The sequence below is a fragment of the Podarcis bocagei genome (assembly GCF_964188305.1).
Source record: "Podarcis bocagei genome assembly, chromosome: 16".
Taxonomy (NCBI): domain Eukaryota; kingdom Metazoa; phylum Chordata; class Lepidosauria; order Squamata; family Lacertidae; genus Podarcis; species Podarcis bocagei.
The window spans coordinates 16,883,752-16,904,552 of record NC_138142.1 but is presented as its reverse complement, the minus strand read 5'-3'; the positions used below and the strand labels follow the sequence as shown (position 1 = coordinate 16,904,552).

The 20,801-nt window shown below is 48.2% G+C and overlaps 1 protein-coding gene across 3 annotated transcripts in view; it reads left to right on the top strand.

The window, feature by feature from the left end:
* DEPDC5 (DEP domain containing 5, GATOR1 subcomplex subunit) overlaps positions 1–15,818 on the top strand; it is a 55,339-nt gene extending 39,521 nt beyond the window's left edge. For 2 of the 3 annotated variants that reach the window (XM_081174645.1, XM_081174644.1), the window contains exons 32-42: positions 2,181–2,243; positions 5,465–5,616; positions 6,641–6,718; positions 7,928–8,060; positions 8,451–8,559; positions 8,735–8,959; positions 9,812–9,981; positions 10,297–10,468; positions 12,586–12,646; positions 13,355–13,437; positions 15,168–15,818. In XM_081174645.1, coding sequence (XP_081030771.1) covers positions 2,181–2,243; positions 5,465–5,616; positions 6,641–6,718; positions 7,928–8,060; positions 8,451–8,559; positions 8,735–8,959; positions 9,812–9,981; positions 10,297–10,468; positions 12,586–12,646; positions 13,355–13,437; positions 15,168–15,460 — 1,539 coding nt within the window. In that variant the 3' untranslated portion in view covers positions 15,461–15,818. The remainder of the gene's footprint in view (positions 1–2,180; positions 2,244–5,464; positions 5,617–6,640; positions 6,719–7,927; positions 8,061–8,450; positions 8,560–8,734; positions 8,960–9,811; positions 9,982–10,296; positions 10,469–12,585; positions 12,647–13,354; positions 13,438–15,167) is intronic. The other variant, XM_081174646.1, reaches the window with a different exon arrangement.
* The last annotated feature ends 4,983 nt before the right edge of the window (positions 15,819–20,801 follow it).

The following is a 20,801-nucleotide window of genomic DNA, read 5'->3' as shown; positions in this document are numbered from 1 at the left end:
CTTCTCTTTGGACTAGATGGGCCATTGGCCTGATCCAGCAGACTCTTCTTGTGTTCTTACATGTGTACGTAGCCTTGTGCAAACGAGGGTCTGTGAGGAACTATTTGCTTCAGCAGAATCCATCCAGTCCCTTTGGCTTGGTCCAGCTGCTATGTTCTTGTTTTGGTTTTACGCTGGCTTCTTCAAAACTTAACAAAAACACGGGTGGACTGGGAGTTTCTCTGGGTCAGCCAGGCTCCCTGGATTTGTGCATCCTTTAAAGGAGAGAGGGTGAAGGTGTGAAACAGGGAGCCGGTTTGGAAAAGACGTCGGACGGCCGTCCTCCCAAGCCTTTGTAAATGTTCGCCATGCTGAACGTCCTTTGCGTTGGTGTTTCAGTGTGATCTATCGGCTGTGCGGAGCAGTTAATCTGGTTGAAATTAAAATAAGCTGAATGTGCTGGTATTCTATGCCTTTTCTGATAACATCGTCGGCCTGGATAGCTCAGTTGGTTAGAGCGTGGTGGTGCCAGGGTTGCAGGTTCGATCCCCATATGGCAGTGGTGGCCAAACTTGGCCCTCCATCTGTATTGGAACTACAGTTCCCATCATCCCTGGCCACTGGTCCTGTTAGCTAGGGATGATGGGAGTTGTAGTCCAAAAACAGCTGTAGGGCCAAGTTTGGCCACCACTGCCATATGGGTACAGCTGCATAGTCCTGCAATACAGGGCATTGGACTAGATGATCCTCAGGGTCCCTTCCATTTCTACAATTCTGTGATTCTATGAAGGGCAGAGGATTGGAGCTCTTGGGAGTTCTAAAAGTGCATCGCATTATTATCCCAGTATTGCAGAGAATGGGCTGAAGCTGAAACCCAGTGCCTTGCTTCTGCTACCAACTGGCAAAGTAGCCTCAGGCAAGGTTTAAGATGGAGTTAATGCAGTTCCCCTGCTTAGTCACACCATGCTAGGAGTCACCTTGGCTATTAAGACCCAGGTTGCATATCTAGGAAACTGCTGCACCAAGAAAGGCATTAATTAGATGCACCATCATGGAGCAAAGGCCTCTCCTGATCACATGTGAAAAACCTGGAGAAACTCCACCCTCCCAGTGAAACTGAGAAATAAAGTTATGCATGGCAAGGAGAGATGCTGCAGCTCATGGACATACAGTGAAACTGAATGTTGGAGAATTCAGGATGGGTGAAAGAAAGTCCTTTTTCACACAAGAGTTAAACTTCCAGAGGCAATGATGACCAACAGCTTATGAGAGTCTTTGAAAGAGGATTCAACAAATCGATGGAGGGGGATAAGGCTATGTTCTCACTCCACTGGTGGAGACAGTAAATGCCTCTGGATACCAGTTGCTAGAAACCACAGAAGGGGAGAGCGCTGTTGTTGTACTCAAGTCCTGCTTGTGGGTTTCCCTTGGCAACATACAGTAGACCTCCCCGCTCCAGGAAAGACACCTCCTTGCGCCCCTTCCCCATACTTTGAATGGATGATGTGCTTGCAGGAAAGCGGGCGTGTTTTGCATGCCTTCCCATTGCTATGCAACCTTCCTTGCTTCTTGAAATTAAGAGCCCCCATGCTGTTATGCTAGGACCTTGTGGTCAGGGCAGTGGAAAAGTCCAGAATGTGGACAGGGATTGAGCACAAAATTTGGTTTGCTTGGAATCTCAGCTTGCTTGCTTGCTTGCTTGCTTGCTTGTCCGTTTGTTTGAAGGGCAAGTTTCTAGCCCTCATGCCTGAGAGGAAAGCATGTGGGAGATGCCTGACGAAATCCCAGACACCAGAGGAATGGTGGAGTTAGATGTTTAATGCCTGCAAGAAGCATCTGTGTCATTTCGCTCTTCCCGTGGCAAGCAAAGCAGATTCAAGATGCAGAGGTCACGCATGCTGCAGACTCCTGCTTTCTTCAGTGCAGAATTTTGATTCCCAGGGTGCATGGATCCCTAATGACTTTGTTTTCAGGGTGTGGAAGCCCTCCTGGCCCGGCATGCGGTGCTTCAAAGTGCTTGCTCTTTTCACCCTGGGGGAGGCCCCTCTCTGGGTGCTGGAGGTGTTTCCTCCCCATTCCTTGCCGCCTCCTTTGCCCTTCCTCCTCTTCCTGATGGTGACAGTTCTGCACAAACGTGTGTCTTCCTCCCCCATCTTGTTCCTGCTGCTGCCACCCACGGCTTTTTCCTCTGATGCCTTCAGGATGGGACCTTCTTTGTGGAGTATGTCCGGAGCCCACGCACAGCATCTGCCTTCCACACGCAGGTCAGTTTCCTGACAGGCCCCTGCTGTCCCTTGGCGCAGCTGGTCTTTCTAGCGGAGCCCTATTATCTCTCCCTCTGCTACCACTTCTGTTCTGCTCTTCGTGGGTGCTTATGGAACTCCCTCCCACTGGAGGCAGTGATGCTGGGATTGTTTAAAAGAGGGTTAGACAAAACAACAGAGGAGAATAAGGATATTAGTGGCCATCGGCCATGACGGCTATGCTCTGCTTCCACAGTCCGAGGCAGTGGTACTTCTGAATGCCAGTTTCTGCAAACCACAGGAAGGGAGACTTGTCTTGCACTCATCCCCGGCTTGCAGGTTTCCCAGAAGGGGCAACTGGTTGGCCTTCTTGAGGAACTGGAGGCTGGACCAGATGTGCCGCTGGCCTGATGTCCTCTCTCCTATTGGGCCCTGAGGGTTCTGCATCCCAGGAGGCTCACACCGTCCTCTGCAGCCAGGCAAGACCTTTTTTTCTGTGCGTGACCTCCTTCTAAGGGTTTTGAGAGGCAGAGGATGCTGGAATTGCAGGAGGTGGAGGGAGGGAGGGAGGGAGGATGAAAGTGCCATTGGGAACATGCAGTACCGGTTAATATATAATGAGAGCTGTTCGTTCCTCTTCAGAGAAGGCTGGAGGGGATCCAGGGCGAGGCTGGCTCTGCGATTCCAAGCAGAGCATCTGTTCCTCCTGGCTGCTGAGACAGTGTCATGTAGGTGGTGAGGGGGGAGGGTGTGAGGGTGTGAAGTGCGGGGCAGCAGGGAGGTGTCACATAAGCTGGGCCTGCAGGAAACCATCCGTCCCCAGGCAGGGAGGGGGCTGCAATGACGCTATTTGTGCCTCTTTCCCCCACCCTCCCTTTTTAATCGTTTTTTGTTGCCTTCTTGCAAAATGAAATAAGAGTCAATAGAACTTAAATAACTGCTTAAATAACCTGAAGAGGGTTTCTTGTGTTCAGAAAGATAATGAAGGTTGCAAATCACCTGACTGTGGTGTGAATTGAAACGCCTCTGGGAAAACAAAAAACAGATTGTCTCTCAACTCGGAACTCTGATTTAGAGATGCTGGTGGAGGGTTTTGAAAGTGGCTGAGATTTTATTCGTTTGTCGCCTTCATCTCCCACCTTTTTCTCCAAGGAGCTCAAGGTGACATACATGGTTCCCCCTTTCCTCATTGAATCCCCACAACACCTCTGTGAGGTAGGTCAGGCAGGGACAGACCTGAGGCCAGGCCTAGTGACCTTTGTCCGTCGAGTGGGAAATTGAGCCCTAGTCTCCCAGGTCCAAGTCGGATGCTCTACCACTGAACCACACCTTCAAAGGAATTAGGAGGACGGTATCCATTAACGATTGCTTATGAAATTAGATGGAAGTTTTGCTCAGCGTCGGAACAGATTCATAGATGCTCAAGACAATCATTAATTTTAAGACCTTAATTTGGACTGTGATGGCTCCCTCTCTTCCCTTAGCCCCGCTGCCGGCTGAGGCCTTCAGTGCTTCATTTGTGCGCATGCACCCCAGTGCCTCATCTACCAAAGCTTTGACATACTGTGTTGTTAGCAGCAGATGGGATCCGTTTTGGGGGCAGCTGGCCTCGTTTTGACGCGGAGTTCTTTGTTGTTCATTCCACCGCAACTCCCAAGCCTTCCCTTGGATCGTCCCACTTTACAGTCCTTGGGGGGGGGGGACGTTCTGTGTCATCACACAAGCTGCAAGCCCGACTGGTCAGAAGGGAGGAGGAGGAGAACATCTCAGCTCTTCTCCCCTTCACCGAAAACTCAAATTTTATGTTATTGCGTTTCAAACCACCTTTTTTTCCTCCTAAGGAGCTCCAGGTGACGTACATGGTTCCTCACCTCCTCATTTAACCCCCTCCCCCAAACAGCCCTTGAGATACCATATTTTTCGCTCTATAAGACGCACTTTCCTCCTCCTGAAACGTAAGGGGAAATGTGTGTGTGTCTTATGGAGTGAATGCAGGCTGCGCAGCTATCCCAGAAGCCAGAAGAGCAAGAGCGATCGGTGCGCAGCGATCCCTCTTGCTCTTCTAGCTTCAGGGATAGCCACGCAAAGCCTCTTGAGCGCAACTGGAGCGCTCCTCCCTCTTCGCTCAAGAGGCTTTGCGTTGCTTTCTTTTTTCTTGTTTTCCTCCTCTAAAAACTAGGTGCGTCTTATGGTCCGGTGCGTCTTGTGCAGCGAAAAATATGGTAGCTTGGGCTACGAGGCAATGATTGGCCCATCCAAGGTCGCACGCCTAGTGAGCTTCATAGTCAAGAGGGGATTTGAACCCTGGTCTCCCACATCCTAGTTCCAACATACTAACTACTACACTGCATTGGCTCTCTTCAGGGCTTATCTTAAACAGAAGAGGCAACTCGCACAATTTCGTAATCCAGGGTTCTGGTTTTTTCAGTAAGGTTGTGAAACGCAAAACACTTCCCATGAGCTGAGAGGAAGCAGTAAGTGTCCCAAGAAAGGAGCAGAACTGGAGGCAGCAGTGCTTTCTGGAGATCAGTTGCTGGAAACCTCGGGAAGGGAGAGGGCTCTGGTGCCTGGGTCCTGCTTCCAGGTTTCCAACCCCACAGACATCTGGTTGGCCCCTGTGAGAACAGGGCGCTGGACAAGATGGTCTGTTGGCTTCATTCAGCCGGGCTCCTCTTAATGTTCTTCTGTGGACCCTGAACTCCGCTGCCAGACAGGTTGGCCTCTCATCACCTCGCGACAGGATTCCTCTCCAGGGAATGAGGAAGGGGCCACAGAGCGGCCATTCCCAGCACCCTTAGCAAACCACAGTTCCCGGGATTCTTTGGGGGCAGCCATGTGCTTTCGATGATGGTCTGGGCAATTGCGCTTGTGGTGCTGCGCTCTACAAAATACCACAGGGTGGTGACTCCAAAATGGGCATTTCCCAGCACTCTAAAATGCCTTCCTTCTACCATAGGCAAAGCATCATGTATTGGTTGCTCCAGGTGTCTTCTAAAGTCTAATCTCCCTGCCCAGGTTTTCCCTGATCCAGAAGACTGGAACCTGAAATTACTGAATGTCTGTTTCTATAATACTGTTTTCATGTTTTGTATCTCTGAGGTTATTAAAAAACAACAACTTTTATTGGGTTTTTATGTCGTATTTATATATGGCTTTTCAATATCAGTCGGTTTATATTAATGCTGCTAAATTAAATAAATGAATTGTGCCCACAGAGGAGTTGCCTTTCTTTTCCTCCTCAGGTCTCGATTGATCAGACAGCCCCTGCCACTCTTGAAGGCATTGCGCTGAGCAACGCAAGCCAGTCCACAGACAGGAGCATCAGCCAAGCCTTTGCCAGCTCCCAGAACTTAGGAGACCAGGGATCTGCCACATCTGGTTCCGTCGAGAACAGGTGAGCCGGTTGCCACAGGTAAGAAGGCTCGTTGTGGGCCTGTCTAGTCTGTATACCTATGAAATTACCTTTCCTCATACATTCCCACTCGGCCACTCTGATCAGTGGAACTGTGCCACATAACAACTGTTCCTCATTTGTAAGAAATAGATTTATTTTTTTTAGTGTGGCAGCACCTAGACTTTGGAACTCCCTGCCACTTGAGATCAGGCAGAAACCTTCGCTATATTCTTTTTGGCACCTCTTAAATACATTTTTTGTTTAGACAAGCCTATCCAGATGTTTAGAGAGTCGGTGCAAGTTTTAATCTGTTTTTTATTGTTATTTTAACTTTTTGACTGTTTTAAATTGTGGTTGTTTTTCTGATTGATAATTTGATCGTCTTTTTTGTAAACTGCTTTGAGAGGTTTAAAAACAAACAAATCAAGCAGTGTATAAATTTTATAAAATAAATGTAATAAAATAAATCTCCCGGGCTGTCCCAGACTTGAGATGACACAGCTATATTGTCTAGAGTTAACTTTTTGTAAAATCTGTACGGGCAGCAGAGCGACTGTACCTGAATTACAGAAGCTGGTAGATGTTTAGGCTCCTGCTTTCCGAAAGCCCTGGCATGGCCTTGAAAGGAGAACAGACTTTTGATAATGGAGAGAGACTTAAGGAAAGAGACAAAAGTAGAGAAAACCAAGTCCTGCTTCGTGCAGCAGGATAGCTAGTTAAACTATGGGACAGAAGGCAGTGAAGTCCACAAACCTAGACTGGGTTTAAAAGCGGATTGCACAAATTCGTGGAGGAGAGGGTTACTGATGACTACTAGCTATGATGGCTGTGCTGTGCCTCCATGTTTGTGAGGAGGGGAGGACGGACTCCCCACTCCACCCCTGCTTGGCCTGATCCAGCAGGTTTTTCTTACGTTCGAAGCAGCTGGAGGGCCTTAAGTAGTTAGGGAAGGCTGCCTGAAATGAGCCAAATTGAGCTGATGGTTAAATATATTTATATAGTGTTGGTTTTTTTAACTTTGCAGCTCTCAGCTATCCTCAGCAAGCTCCCTGACCTCATCCTCTACTTTGATAGAGATCCTTGAAGCCATGAAGCACCCCACGTAAGGGCAACCTCTCTCTCTCTCTCTCTCTCTCCTCTTAGGCAGTCAACATGAAGCTACCCCGTGCAGAGTCAGGTCATGGGTCCATCTAGCTCAGTATTGTCCACACTGGCTGGCAGAGACTCCAGGGTTTCAGATGGGGCGGGGGGGGGGTTGTCTCTCCCATTTCTACCTAGAGATGCTGTCAGAACTTTAACCTGGGGGCCTTCTGCTTGCAAAGCAGATACTATGGCCCTGCCCCTAAAAAGAAGGTTTCTAGTCCTCATGCTTCTGAATAAAGGGCCGGTGTAACTGGGAAGCAGCCTCAAACAGAGTGTCGCAGGAGCGTGCCAGTCAGTAATAAAGAGTTGGAGTTAACTCGTTATTACCAAAAGCACGAATTCCACAGACTTGGTTGAGTGTCAGGCCTAGTGAACAGAGCAGCTCATTCCTGCTGGTCTTACTCCATGAAATTCAGTTGCCAAGACTGAAAGTCCCTGCCTTCTCCCAGCCCATCTAAGTCCCCTCCTCTCCAGGGCTTTCCCCAAGCAATTGGAGACTGTGCCTGCGTGCATTCAACCAACCTCCTCTCTGCCCTTTTACTGCCTCTCCTGGTTCTGGGAGACAAGGCGGGAAGAGAGTTTGTTGCAGCAGGAGGGGAAGACACTCGTGACTCTTCGCCAGCCTGATTCAGCTTTGCCTCTTGCTCCCCCCCCCCCACTCTTTCCAGCCTCCTCTTCTGCCTCTGATTCTGGACTGCTCTCTGTCACAGACTCCTCCAGCTTGCTAAGCTCTGACACCTTTTCCAGTCTGCTCCCTCGGACCACTCATCATTGCCCCACCACCACTCCCTGAGCTCTGAGCAGTCTTCCCTCGGTGGCTCCCCACCTGGTGCCTCCCACCACTCCTCTGCAGCCATCCGGTTCATGACACCAAGCTAGACCATTGGTTCAGCTTGTTCAGTGTTCGTCTACATGGACGGGCCGTGGCTCTCTGGATAGGAGTCTTTCTCCCAGCCCTACCTAGCAATGCCATTAGGGATGGAACTTGTGCATGCAAAGCAGATGGTCTGCCACTGAACTGTAGCCTTCCCCAGCCCAGATAGTCTTCTTATCCTTCTCCAGAAGAGCAGACCACAAGTGGATACACCTGCATGTCAAGGGCTGGCAAGGGGAACAATATTAACCCTGCCTGTGTTAACATTCTGTCCCTTCTCCCGCTGGGCTTCAGCACAGGGATCCAGCTGCTGTCAGAACAGAAGGGGCTCTCCCCGACCTGCTTCATCAGCGCGGAGGTGGTCCACTGGCTGGTGAACATGGTGGAAGGGGTGCAGACCCAGGCCATGGCCATTGACATCATGCAGGTGAGAAGAGCGCGCACACATGCCTGTGTGGCTTGCTACCCTGAACCAGGTGCAATTGAGACCTTTGCTTTACCAGGGTGCTAATGGGCATGAAAAGTGCCTCCCTTGGGCAGTAGGAAAGGCAAAAGACTTCAGCGATGGGCAGAGGGGTCCCAGGCAGTGTTCAAGAGCAGAAGGCGGAGGCCCACCCCCCGCCATATTTTCAGCTCTTCACTTCCCCCCATAGTGCTGAATGCGTGCATAAACACCCACTCAAGTCATAAGGGGTGGAATACAAGGTGCAGTTGAGAGGACCCCTACTGGGATGGTGGGTGAGCCTGGCCCCCAGGCCCTGGAGACAATGTGCCCTCCTGTCATCCCTGGAGACTCTAACACTGCTTCTGTCTGCAGAAAATGCTGGACGAGCAGCTCATCACCCATGCCTCAGGAGAGGCCCTTCGCACCTTCATCTATGGGTTTTACTTCTACAAGATCATGGAAGACAAGGAGCAGGAGCGAGGTCAGGCTATGTGTGGTGAAAGGCAACTTGAACCCCTTGCGGAGGCTTGGGTGGGTGTTTGGTGGGGGGGGGGCTTCCTCAGGGATGCTGGTCTTGCAATGGTAGCTCTGGGCATCCTGCAAAGCTGACGCAACACGCCATTTCACAGGGATCTCTCCTCCTTTTCTTCCTGCAGTGGGAATCCAGCAGCCAGCCATGTGGCACACGGCCGCCAAGGACGACTTTTCTGCCTTCCAACGGAAGTGGTTTGAGGTGGCCTTCGTGGCCGAGGAGCTCCTCCACTCTGAGATCCCGGCTTTCCTTCTGCCTTGGCTACCCAGCCGCCCGGCCTCCTACGCCAGCAGGCACAGCTCCTTCAGCCGCAGCTTTGGAGGACGGAGCCAGGCAGCTGCGCTCTTAGGTGAGATGGTGGCTGCAGGTGGCCAGGGGAGAGTTGAGCCCTTGCGGCTGTCAGAAACGCCACAGAGTTCATGATGTGTGCATAAGAGGAAGAGAGGGTTGAAACCCTCAAGCAGGCACCTTCCAGATCCTGGTTGGGGGAAGTAGCCCAGAACATCTCAAGGGCAGCAGGAGCATTGTAGGGCTGGGTAATCTAAACCTAACTGCAATATACTACTTCAACAAGCTTTCAGAGTTGGGCTGAGAACCTGGCATTTTAGATGGTCAAATATATCCTGTGGCCTCACTTTTCAAGACCACCAACAAACAGAGATAAGAATTAATCTCCGATTCGGGCAGAACGTGAAATATTACTTAACCGAACTGTTCATCTTGCCGCCATATAATATTAGGTGTAGTCCATCTCCAATGTTCTGATTTCCCCCCCAATAAAAATTGCATTAAAAGGAGGGGGGTAGAAATGTAGGGTTGGAATGGTACCCACAAGGGTGCTTTAGTCCAATTGGCTGCAATGCAGGAATTACAGCTCAAAAATCGCTGACAGATGGCCATCCAACCTTCATCTAAAAACCCCCAGCGAAGGAGAGCGTACCTTGTTCTGAGGGGTCCAGTCCACTGTTGGAAAAGGCTGGTTAAAACAGCTGCCCCTAAAACCAGCAACCCCTGCTGAGCATACATAGGAAGCTGCCTTATGTACTGAATCAGGCCCATTGCTGAGACCCTTCTGTATTGTTTACTCGGAGATAAGTCCTGTTCAGCAAAGGTCCCTTGTGCCTTTCATTAGAAGCTTCCTCCTTGTAGTTCCCCCACTCTTAATGGCTTCCTGCTGTTCTGGTTCCCTGACCCACGGCAGCTGCCACAGTGCCCGAACAGCGGACGGTGACGCTGGACGTGGACATCAACAACCGCACGGACCGCCTGGAGTGGTGCAGCTGCTACTACCACGGCAATTTCTCCCTCAACGCCGCCTTCGAGATCAAGCTGCACTGGATGGCTGTGACGGCGGCCGTTCTCTTTGAGATGGTGAGAGGGGTTGGGTAGGACTGTTCCTTGCTGAGAACTGGCAATAGAGAGTCGAAGGGTGGGCCTGTTTCTTTGGTGCGAGGAAGTAACAGCACTTCTGTAGTTACACCTAGAATTGTGGAGTTATCTAGGTTTCCGTTGTCCTGCTGAAGAATTTAGTCGTAAACCACAAGTTTGTGGTGTTGCTGTGCCCTCATATGGGCCCTGGCCAGTGCCTCCTCTAGGCCTTTCTACCTCTCCCTCCCTCTCTCTCTCTCTCTCTCTCTCTCTCTCTCTCTCTCTCCCTCAGTGTGGCTCTGCTCCTTCTCCTTCCAGGTCCAAGGTTGGCATCGCAAAGCCACTTCTTGCGGGTTTCTGCTGGTTCCTGTCCTCGAAGGCCCGTTTGCGCTGCCCAGTTACTTGTACGGAGACCCCCTTCGAGCCCAGCTCTTTATCCCTCTCAACATTAGCTGCCTGGTGAAGGAGGGCACCGAGCACCTCTTTGATGGTAAGGAAGAGAGGGAGGCAGTGGCGCCTTGGTGACTCAGGTGAGAGTGGAAGGTCTGGCCTGTTCCCCCCGGCATAAAGCCCAGCAGTGTCACTCTTGGCTCTGCTTGGGTCCTGTGGAATCTGAAGTTGGGTGCATGGGAAATTTCAGTCTTGTGGAGCACTCTACCAATAGAGATTCAGCGGGCGCCTTCCGTTCCAGCTTTGAAATGCCTGCTGAAAACTCTTCTGTTCTGCCAGGCCAATTAACTTCTGCAATGGTTAATTGATGTATGTTTTAACTTTTTCATGTCTGGTTTTATGGCTTTATTGCTGTAAACTGCTTTGATTTATTTTTTTGAACCAGCAGTATACAATTATTATTTTTTTAACAAATAAATCATAATAATTAAATTAGGAAAGGTGTTGTTTGCACCTGCTGGTGGCAGGAGGAGATTTCCTTTGCTCAGTTTCAAAACTCTGCTCACTGTGGCGCTTGGATTTGGGCAAGGAGGTAGTCAGTGCTCATGCATTCCTCATTTTCAGTCTCTCCCTCCTTCCTGCCCTGTCTCAGATTGGCATGGGAGACACTCACTTAAATTATTGTGTGTGTGTCCTAATTTCCCCCAAATTTCCCTGATAAGTTACCCATAGATTTGTTTAGGCTTCTCCTCCTTCTGGATCCTCCTCCAGTTTTAGTTCCTGCCTTCACCAAAAGCTGATGGGTTTCCTCCTCCTTCTCCTCCTCCTCCTCCCCCCCCTCCTCCTGTCATCTGGTGTATACTCTGTGGGGGCGTTTTGGAGGTGCTGTATTTTCCCCTCGTGGTTTAAAAATCTGAGCCCCTGTCCCTCTTGCACCCAGGACACAGCTCTCTGGCATGTAGGACCTGAGAGGATGATCTGCCTCCAGATCTGCCTCTTGCTCACCTGACTAGAAGGAAGCCTAGGGCAGCAACTCATACAGAGGTGCAGCAGGTGCACTCCTCTGAGGGCGGATCATTCTACTGCATCTACTGATGCCATTTCAGTAAGAACAGAATCTCCTTTTGGACTACACCTCCCATCAATCCCCAGCATCATAATGCTGGCTGGGGGGGGGGGTGATGATGATGATGACAATAATATTTTATTTATTTATACCCCGGCCAAAACGGGGCTCAGAGTGGCTAACATCAAGTGTATAACACATTAACATAAAATCAGGAAATCAATTAAATTACACCCTAAAATCAGATCAGGATCAGAATAAAATCCAATCAGATGGCAACCTGCAGATTAGGGTTGGGGACCTTAAATGGCAGTAGTCCAAAACTTCTAGAGAACACGAGGTTGGTGAAGACTGGAATTTGGCAGCTTTCAACACTCTTAAGGGGAGGTGGGGTGCTGTAGTCTCCCAAGAACCACAAATGGCTTTCTTGTTCTAGCAATGACTGTGTTAAAGCAGTGTCCACCTCGCCATTTGAGACTTCATGATGAATGTCCTGCCAGGTGGTCACGTCCCTCATTCCACCACCCCCGCCTGCCTACCCCTCCCCACACCCAATATGGAATAATCCAAACTTCTGCTGTGCAATTGCTTCCACTGTTACCATAGTTACCTCCCTCCCACCCCAAAATATTTCAGACTTAAGGTGCTTTCTGGGAACATAAAAGGAAGGGAACAGCCAGTGGCTTTTCCCTGTCCGGTGATGAGCCAAAAGGCAGGAGGGGCTTCCTCGCCGCAAACAAGAGGCAAAGATCCCCCAAAAGGGGAGTGCCCAGTTACGAAAGCTAATCTGCTTCATTTGTCTGTCTCCAACCTGAGTCTTGCCAGCTCTTGGAACTAGAACCTCTAAATATGGCATAGTGGACCAATGGAGGTTCCATCCTTTTCCTCCCTCCACCCAGTATTAATACTGTGTCCCCTGAGACCAGCAGCATCTCTGGCAGAGGAGGAGAAGGCTCTTTCCTACCCATCCCTGCTGCTTTCTGACATGAGTCCCAGCACTAAGCTATGGCCCTCCCACATGCATGTGTTTTAAGGAAGGAGGGCTGGTGTAACAACCTGGCCCCCCTCCCTACACATCCAGACGTCTTTAGGTGCAATCTGATCCTATCCTGCTAGCAGGGTTGGAAAGTCACGCAGTTGTTCTCTTCCAGGCTTTGAGCCAGAGACCTACTGGGACCGCATGCATCTCCTTCAGGAGGTGATCGCACACAGGTAAGCCTAGAAGAGGGCAGGCTGAGGAGCGTCTGTTTAACCCTTGAGCCACAAGAAGGGCAGTCACTTGGTGGGGGTGGGGGTGGGGAGAGTGATCAGGGATGGGGAAATGAGATCAATAAGGTTTTCTACAGGAGTCTTAGCCAGTGTGGTGCAGTGGTTAAGAGCAGTAGACTCGTAATCTGGTGAACCGGGTTTGCGTCTCTGCTCCTCCACATGCAACTATTCTTCTTCTTTATATAACCTTCTGCAAGCAGGCTGTCTGGTTCCTGCTCATGTGCAGAATGCAGTCATTCCTCTTGTCACTTAGAAGCATAGGAAGAACCTGCCTTACTCTTTGTCAGAGCACTGTGTCTACCTAATTCAGTACACCGGCTGTCAGGAATTCTCTAGGGTTTCAGGCCTCAACTGGAGATGCCAAGGGAAAAACCCAGGACCTTCTGCAGACAAAGCAGATTATCTCTACCCCTGAGCTACTGCCCTTGCCCTATCCTAGGAAGCTGCCTTGTCCTCCATTGGCCCATCTAGCTAAGCACTGCTCCCACTGAGTGGCAAGACTGGCTCTCCAGGGTTTTAGGAAAGGAGTCATTCCCCAGCCCTACCTGAAGATGCTGCTGGGGACTGAGTTTGGGACCCTTCTGCAGGAAAAGGTACAGCCCTTCTGCGATTCCTTGCTAATTTCCTTCTGCAACGTTTTCTTCTCTCTAGGTTTGGGTTTGTGCAAGATAAATATTCTGCCTCTGCATTCAACTTCCCTTCAGAGAACAAACCCCAGTACATTCATGTCACAGGTGAATACACTTTTTTTTCCTTCTCCTTCTGGGATTGTGACCCTCAAGACACAAAGCGTCCTGTGAGCAGCTGGCCTTGTATAAAACCACCAGAACATCCAGCAGAGAAATATGCTGAATGAGGAGATGAGTCAGCAAAAGGCCCCTAGCAAGCGATAACTGCTTTATCATTGAAGGCAAAGCTTTGCAGCAGAGTAGTGGGCTAGGTCAGGAGTGGGCACAGTGCTTTTTTAAAAGGAGGTACTCAAGGGTACGCAGTACCAGCACCTCTCTTTTTTTTTGTTAAAAAGTGTGACACTTACAGTAACAACTTCATGGTGAGTACCGGCACCTATTTTTCTAGGAAAAAAGCACTTGGAGGGCAGAAAGGAGACTGGCCGAGGGGAGGGGGTGCCAATCTGATTTGCAAGAGACTAGCAAGGGGGTGCAGTTTCTCATACCAAGACTAGGCTTCTGAAATAAAGAACGCTTCAAAGTAGCCAGGATTGGACTTCTGGCATCAATTCAATCCTGGTTCTGAAAACCAGTTCCAAGGTTCAGAATGGGCTCAGAGGTACCCTTTTCTTCCATTCTAACTGTGTCTTTTGCCCTTGGCTCCAATTGGTCAGGGACTGGTTGGTAAGTGTGCTGTAGAGGAATCCCATAACACCCAAGTGCCTCGGCCAATTGAGCCCCTACAGCCCGCCTACCAACCAGACACCAAAGAGAGAAAATGAGTAAGTTGCTGGAGAGGACCCTGGAAGGCAGCTAGCAGGGGCTATGTCCTTCTCCAGAGGGGAGTGAGCTTAGGGCGAGGTTTGCCTTGCCCTGGGGCCCCCACCCACCGGCTTTCCTTTGTCCAATGGCACAAGCTCTTTCTCAAAGTTTTGGTGACAGGCTTGTGTCGCTGCATCTGATTTGCTCCTCAGCTGGAAGGGCCTATTGCAGTGGGGGAGGGAAAAGCAGCCTCAGCCATGTATACCTGAAGGAGTGTCTCTACCACCGTCATTCAGCCCAGACAGAATTCCAGCACCATGGGCCTTCTGGCAGTTCCCTCACTGAAAGAAGTGAAGTTGCAGGAAACCAGGCAGAGGGCCTTATTAGTGGTGGCGCCCATCCTGTGGAACGGCCTCCCATCAGGTGTCAAGTAACTATATAACCTTTAGAAGACAGCCCTGTATAGGGTAGGCAGCCCAATATAGGGAAGTTGTTCAATGTTTAATGTTTTATTATGTTTTTATATGTGTTGGAAGCCACTCAGAGTGGCTGAGGCCACCCACTCAGATGGGTGGGGTACAAATAATCATTATCATCAAAGCAAGAAATATTATTAGAATTCAAGGGTAGCCCAGTGAGGGGTGTGGCTCGGGGGGAGTTCAGAGTGCCTGATAGTGAGGCCTAAAGTTTTTGACTAGCCTTTCTGGCTTAAGTAATATTTTTTTTTTAAATGTGATCACCAACTTTCCCTCTTTGAGCAAGCTTGTGGCAATAAGGTTGATTGAGAAGAGATGTTTTGCAAGAGCTGTACTGCTAGCTCATGCTGGAGCTGTTTGAAAAAACCTCAGCAAAGCAGGTTTTACAAAGGAGACAAGCTCTCATTTTAAGAACAGAAGTAGCAGGCTTGCTAACTCTGCTCTAAGCTGACCAGGGTCCCAGTATGCATCACACACTGACATGTATCCCTCACTAACCTAACTGCAATATGAGATTGTTGCTGCTTTTTTTAAAAAAATGTGCTCCTCTCGATTCAGGGACAGTGTTCCTTCAGCTGCCATACTCCAAGCGGAAGTTTTCTGGGCAGCAGCGACGGCGGCGCAACTCCACCAGCTCCACCAACCAGAATGTCTTCTGCGAGGAGCGCATCGGCTATAACTGGGCCTACAACACCATGCTGACCAAAACATGGCGGTCCAGCGCCACAGGGGATGAGAAGTTTGCTGACCGGCTGCTGAAGGACTTCACTGACTTCTGCTGGAACAAGGACAACCGGCTGGTCTCCTTCTGGACAGGCTGTCTGGAGAAGATGCACGCCAGTGCCCCTTGAAGAATCCCCACAACCCACAGAAGTCAAATGTAGCTGCAGTTAGCTGTCCTGGAAGAGTGGGTGCAAAGAGCATCTTGAGAAATCCTGGGCAGGCTCCTGGGAGCAAGGTCTCAGTATGCCACAAATGGGTGCTTTTCACAGGTGCGAATGGATAAGTCTTACTATGGGGAAATGACTTCCTGCCCGAATGGAGGACAGCCTGATGGACATCAGACAGCAGTGGAAGAAGAGCAGAAGCTTTTCCAGAAAAACGAGCAAAAACTTTTTCATCTTCTGAAAATGCTCATTGGGAGTTTTTTGTGCATATGTAAAATGTTGTACAATATTTATGGAATAAAAACACACTGTTCTCCTCCCATTGTCGGAATGGTGTATTCATTGGCTTTCGCTGCTTGCATGTGGCTCCTGGCAGGCAGCAAAAACAGAGCTGCAGATGGTTGGATCCAGTGACTAGATGATACAGTAGAAGCAGGAAAAGCACATTAAAGGGGAGTGGAAATAGCACCTCTTTAGGAACCTGGGTTTTACTGTTGCCTGGCATGCAAACTCCTCACTTATCTATCTGACGTCATTCATTGGCTAAAAACTGACTCAGGAGCAGCCAGGTTTGTTCATTTCACAGAAATTGCTTAGATGATTACCTACACTTTTTGCTTCATAACTGTTTAGCAGAGCTAGAGACTCTTTTCTTTTTTTAAAATGAGGGCTGGCCAACCCCATTCCAGAGGGGAGGTGAGGACCAGTGGAGAGAAATCAAAGCATTGGGCCTGGGCTAAAAATAATACAGTGGTAAAGGTAAAGGGACCCCTGACCATTAGGTCCAGTCGTGACCGACTCTGGGGTTGCGGCGCTCATCTCGTTTTATTGGCCAAGGGAGCCAGCATACAGCTTCCAGGTCATGTGGCCAGCATGACTAAGCTGCTTCTGGCGAACCAGAGCAGTGCACGGAAACACCGTTTACCTTCCCGCCGGAGCGGTACCTATTTATCTACTTGCACTTTGACGTGCTTTTGAACTGCTAGGTTGGCAGGAGCAGGGACCGAGCAACGGGAGCTCACCCCGTCACAGGGATTCATAGAATCATAGAGTTGGAATAGACCACAAGGGCCATCGAGTCCAACCCCCTGCCAAGCAGGAAACACCATCAGAGCACTCCTGACATATGGTTGTCAAGCCTCTGCTTAAAGACCTCCAAAGAAGGAGTCTCCACCACACTCCTTGGCAGCAAATTCCACTGTCGAACAGCTCTTACTGTCAGCAAGTTCTTCCTAATGTTTAGGTGGAATCTTCTTTCTTGTAGTTTGGATCCATTGCTCCGTGTCCGCTTCTCTGGAGCAGCAGAAAACAACCTTTCTCCCTCCTCTATATGACATCCTTTTATATATTTGAACATGGCTATCATATCACCCCTTAACCTCCTCTTCTCCAGGCTAAACATGCCCAGCTCCCTTAGCCGTTCCTCATAAGGCATCGTTTCCAGGCCTTTGACCATTTTGGTTGCCCTCCTCTGGACACGTTCCAGTTTGTCAGTGTCCTTTTTGGACTGTGGTGCCCAGAACTGGACACAGTACTCCAGGTGAGGTCTGACCAGAGCAGAATACAGTGGCACTATTACTTCCCTTGATCTAGATGCTATACTCCTATTGATGCAGCCCAGAATTGCATTGGCTTTTTTAGCTGCTGTGTCACACTGTTGGCTCATGTCAAGTTTGTGGTCAACCAAGACTCCTAGATCCTTTTCACATGTACTGCTCTCAAGCCAGGTGTCATCCATCTTGTATTTGTGCCTCTCTTTTTTTTGCCCAAGTGCAATACTTTACATTTCTCCCTGTTAAAATTCATCTTGTTTGTTTTTGCCCAGTTCTCTAATCTGTCAAGGTCGTTTTGAAGTGTGATCCTGTCCTCTGGGGTGTTAGCCACCCCTCCCAGTTTGGTGTCATCTGCAAATTTGATCAGGATGCCCTTGAGTCCATCATCCAAGTCGTTAATAAAGATGTTGAATAAGACCGGGCCCAAGACAGAACCCTGTGGCACCCCACTAGTCACTCTTCTCCAGGATGAAGAGGAACCATTGATGAGCACCCTTTGGGTTCGGTCAGTCAGCCAGTTACAAATCCACTGAGTGGTAGCATAGTCAAGACCGCATTTTACCAGCTTCTTTACAAGAATATCATGGGGCACCTTGTCAAATGCCTTGCTGAAATCAAGGTAGGCTACATCCACTGCGTTCCCTTCATCTACCAGGCTTGTAATTCTGTCAAAAAACGAGATCAGGTTAGTCTGACGTGACTTATTTTTCAGAAATCCATGCTGACTATTAGTGATCACAGCATTCCTTTCTAGGTGCTCACAGACTGTTTGCTTAATGATCTGCTCCAGAATCTTCCCTGGTATTGATGTCAGACTGACTGATTTGGGTCCTCTCTTCTCCCCTTTTTGAAAATAGGGATTCGATCCGCCGGACTTCGATCGGCAAGTCCTAGGCTCTGTGGTTTAACCCACAGCGCCACCCGGGTCCCTTAAATACAGTGGTACCTCAGGTTAAGTACTTAATTCGTTCTGGAGGTCTGTTCTTAACCTGAAACTGTTCTTAACCTGAAGCACCACTTTAGCTAATGGGGCCTCCTGTTGCTGCCGCCGCACCGCCGGAGCACAATTTCTGTTCTCATCCTGAAGCAAAGTTCTTAACCTGAAGCACTATTTCTGGGTTAGCAGAGTCTGTAACCTGAAGCGTATGTAACCTGAAGCGTATGTAACCCAAGGTACCACTGTAATAGAAAATATCTAAGGATAAGAGCTATTTGACAATGGAGAAGCCTGTCTCAGAAGGTGATGGATGGGTTATTCCTTAGCTGGTGGAGGCATTTTTTTTAAATTAATTTTATTTATTTATTTATTTAATTTAAATTCATCATTAATACACATATACAAACATACATTTCATACAATCCTTAAAAATGTTCAAACATACTTACACTCAATCCCACAAATAGTTCCTTTCCCCATCACCATCCACCAACCCTTCACCCCACCTTTGTGTTTGACTTCCAATCTACTCAATTACAATTTCTTTCCACTTCTATTACTTTCTTTCACACACCTTTACCCTAATTTCATACTTCTTTTTCTATTACACATTGTTTTCCATCTTATTTGATATTTCAGTATTTGAAACGGAACTTGTTTATTCTAATAGGAGTTCTGATTTTTCGATATGATTTTGCAAGTATCTTTTAAACACCTTCCAGTCCCTATCTATCTTTTCTTTTGAAATCCTTCCAATTTCTTCCATTGTTTTGGATATGGCTGGTGGAGGCATTTAAGTAGAGGCTGGTTGGCCAGTTGTCATTGTTGCTATGGCTGGATCCCTGTATTATAAGACCCTACACTGAGCAAAAAATTGGATTGGGGACCTCTCCAACATGATTCCATGAAGCTAGATAAGCAAAACTGGAGGAGAGAGAGCTCATCTCATCTTTCTGCATCAGGGCATATCCAAAAATTGAGTAGATCCATTTCCTCACATTCCCATAACTACCTGGGACTGTCAGCAATTATGCATGAGGGATGATGGAGCTGCATTCTCACATCACCGAGCTCAATCCTTTCCTGACTTGTGTTACTCAGCGCTTTCCTTCAAAGTGGGTGGTTGCCATGCTGGGATGTGTGGCTGGCTTCCAAGAAGCTTCTGCTCAGAAAGGTGTGTGCAGAGAGACTGAATTTCTCTCTCTTATTTATTGCTTTTAATAAATCCCTTTTGCCGGGTGGGGTGTCAGTTCACGTTCTAATGAGGTTGAAGGTTTGGAGGGGAAAGCCTTTCTGCAGGCTCCCTCTCCACAGACAAAGGCTTTTCAAAACCGCAAAAAGTGCTCCAGCCCCCATATAGCTTTCAGAATGCAGGAAATGACTGGCAGAATCCGAGACCAGGGAGAAGACTCAGTGGAAGAAGATTGGGGGAAATTTAAAACCTATTTGCAGAAACATTGTAAAATTTCTGAATGTTGATGACATTGAAATGAAATGCTGGGGTTCTAGCAGTAAGGTAAAACTTAAGACTAAACCAACAACAGATAAATTAATGAGCTATGAATTTGCTGAACCAACTTTTAAAAGGGATACAAGAACAGGGGACATGAGGAAGTCAGGAAAATATGTGAATTTAAGATATAAAACTAAGAAAGAGGGAATCTTTGTGTTTTTCCTATATGTGTTTTTTCTTTTTATTATTAGTTTTGAATGCATGTATTTTTGTGCTTAATGTTGGTATTGTTGTATTTTGTATGTATTTGGTGTTTTTATATCCTTTTTGTCTTTGTCCCTGTATTTTTTTTCTTTTATATTTGGCATTGTTAAAATTTAATAAAAAAAACTAAACAAAAAAAACACACACACACAAAAAAACCAGAATGCAACCAGGCTACTCAGAGAGATGTGGTTTGCTCTCCAGTTGATGATGATTATATTTATGGCTCACCTGTTCCTCCAAGCAGCTCAGGGTGGTAGACATGGTTCTCCAACTTCCCATTTTATCCTCACACAACAACCCTGGGAGGTAAGCTAGGCTAAGAGTGAGTGTCTGGCCCAAGATCAACCACTGAGCTACACGGCTGAGTGGGGATTCGAACCCTTGTCTCCCAGTTCACAGGCCACCAACTAGCTCTGTCTGTTGACATCTGCTTTATAGACCGTTTGACTGCAGAAAACCACAAAGTGGTACCATGCATACACAGGAAACACTGGGCTGCATGGGATGTGCTGGCAATGCCCCCCCTCACTTATTATATATATTATTATATATTGCTTGTTGTGTATTGAGTCAAAGGATTTTATATCTGTATTATTATTGTCTGTATTCGCCTTAGGGTAAAGTAACTGCCTTTTGGTTTCAAAGGGTACAGCTACTATTGGTTCATTTAAGCTGCTGTATTTGGATCCTCTGTCTTATTGGTTCCCTCCAAAAGGCAGGACTGTGATTGCCTGATATTGTTCCCTCCAAAATGTATCCTTTCTTGCTAGTCCCCTGTCCCTATAAATGTAGCTTTCCTCTCCCCAGACCTTAGTCTTGTTGCTTTAATAAAGAAGGACTGTCTCTAGCATGTTATATCAAAAGAGCTGAAATCAGAAACCCCACGTCACAACATTGCTCTCATGCATTTATGAGCATTTTGCAGGGAGTCAAGTCGGATAAATAACTTCATTGTTGTGGCTTAAGTGGGGCAGATCATGGGGATACACAATACAGGGAATCCCCATTTATTTTGGGGCTCAAGGAGTATCTAGGCAGCTGCAGTAGGAGGAAAGGAAAGAGCATGAAAAACAGCTGTGAGTGGAGAAAGCCTTT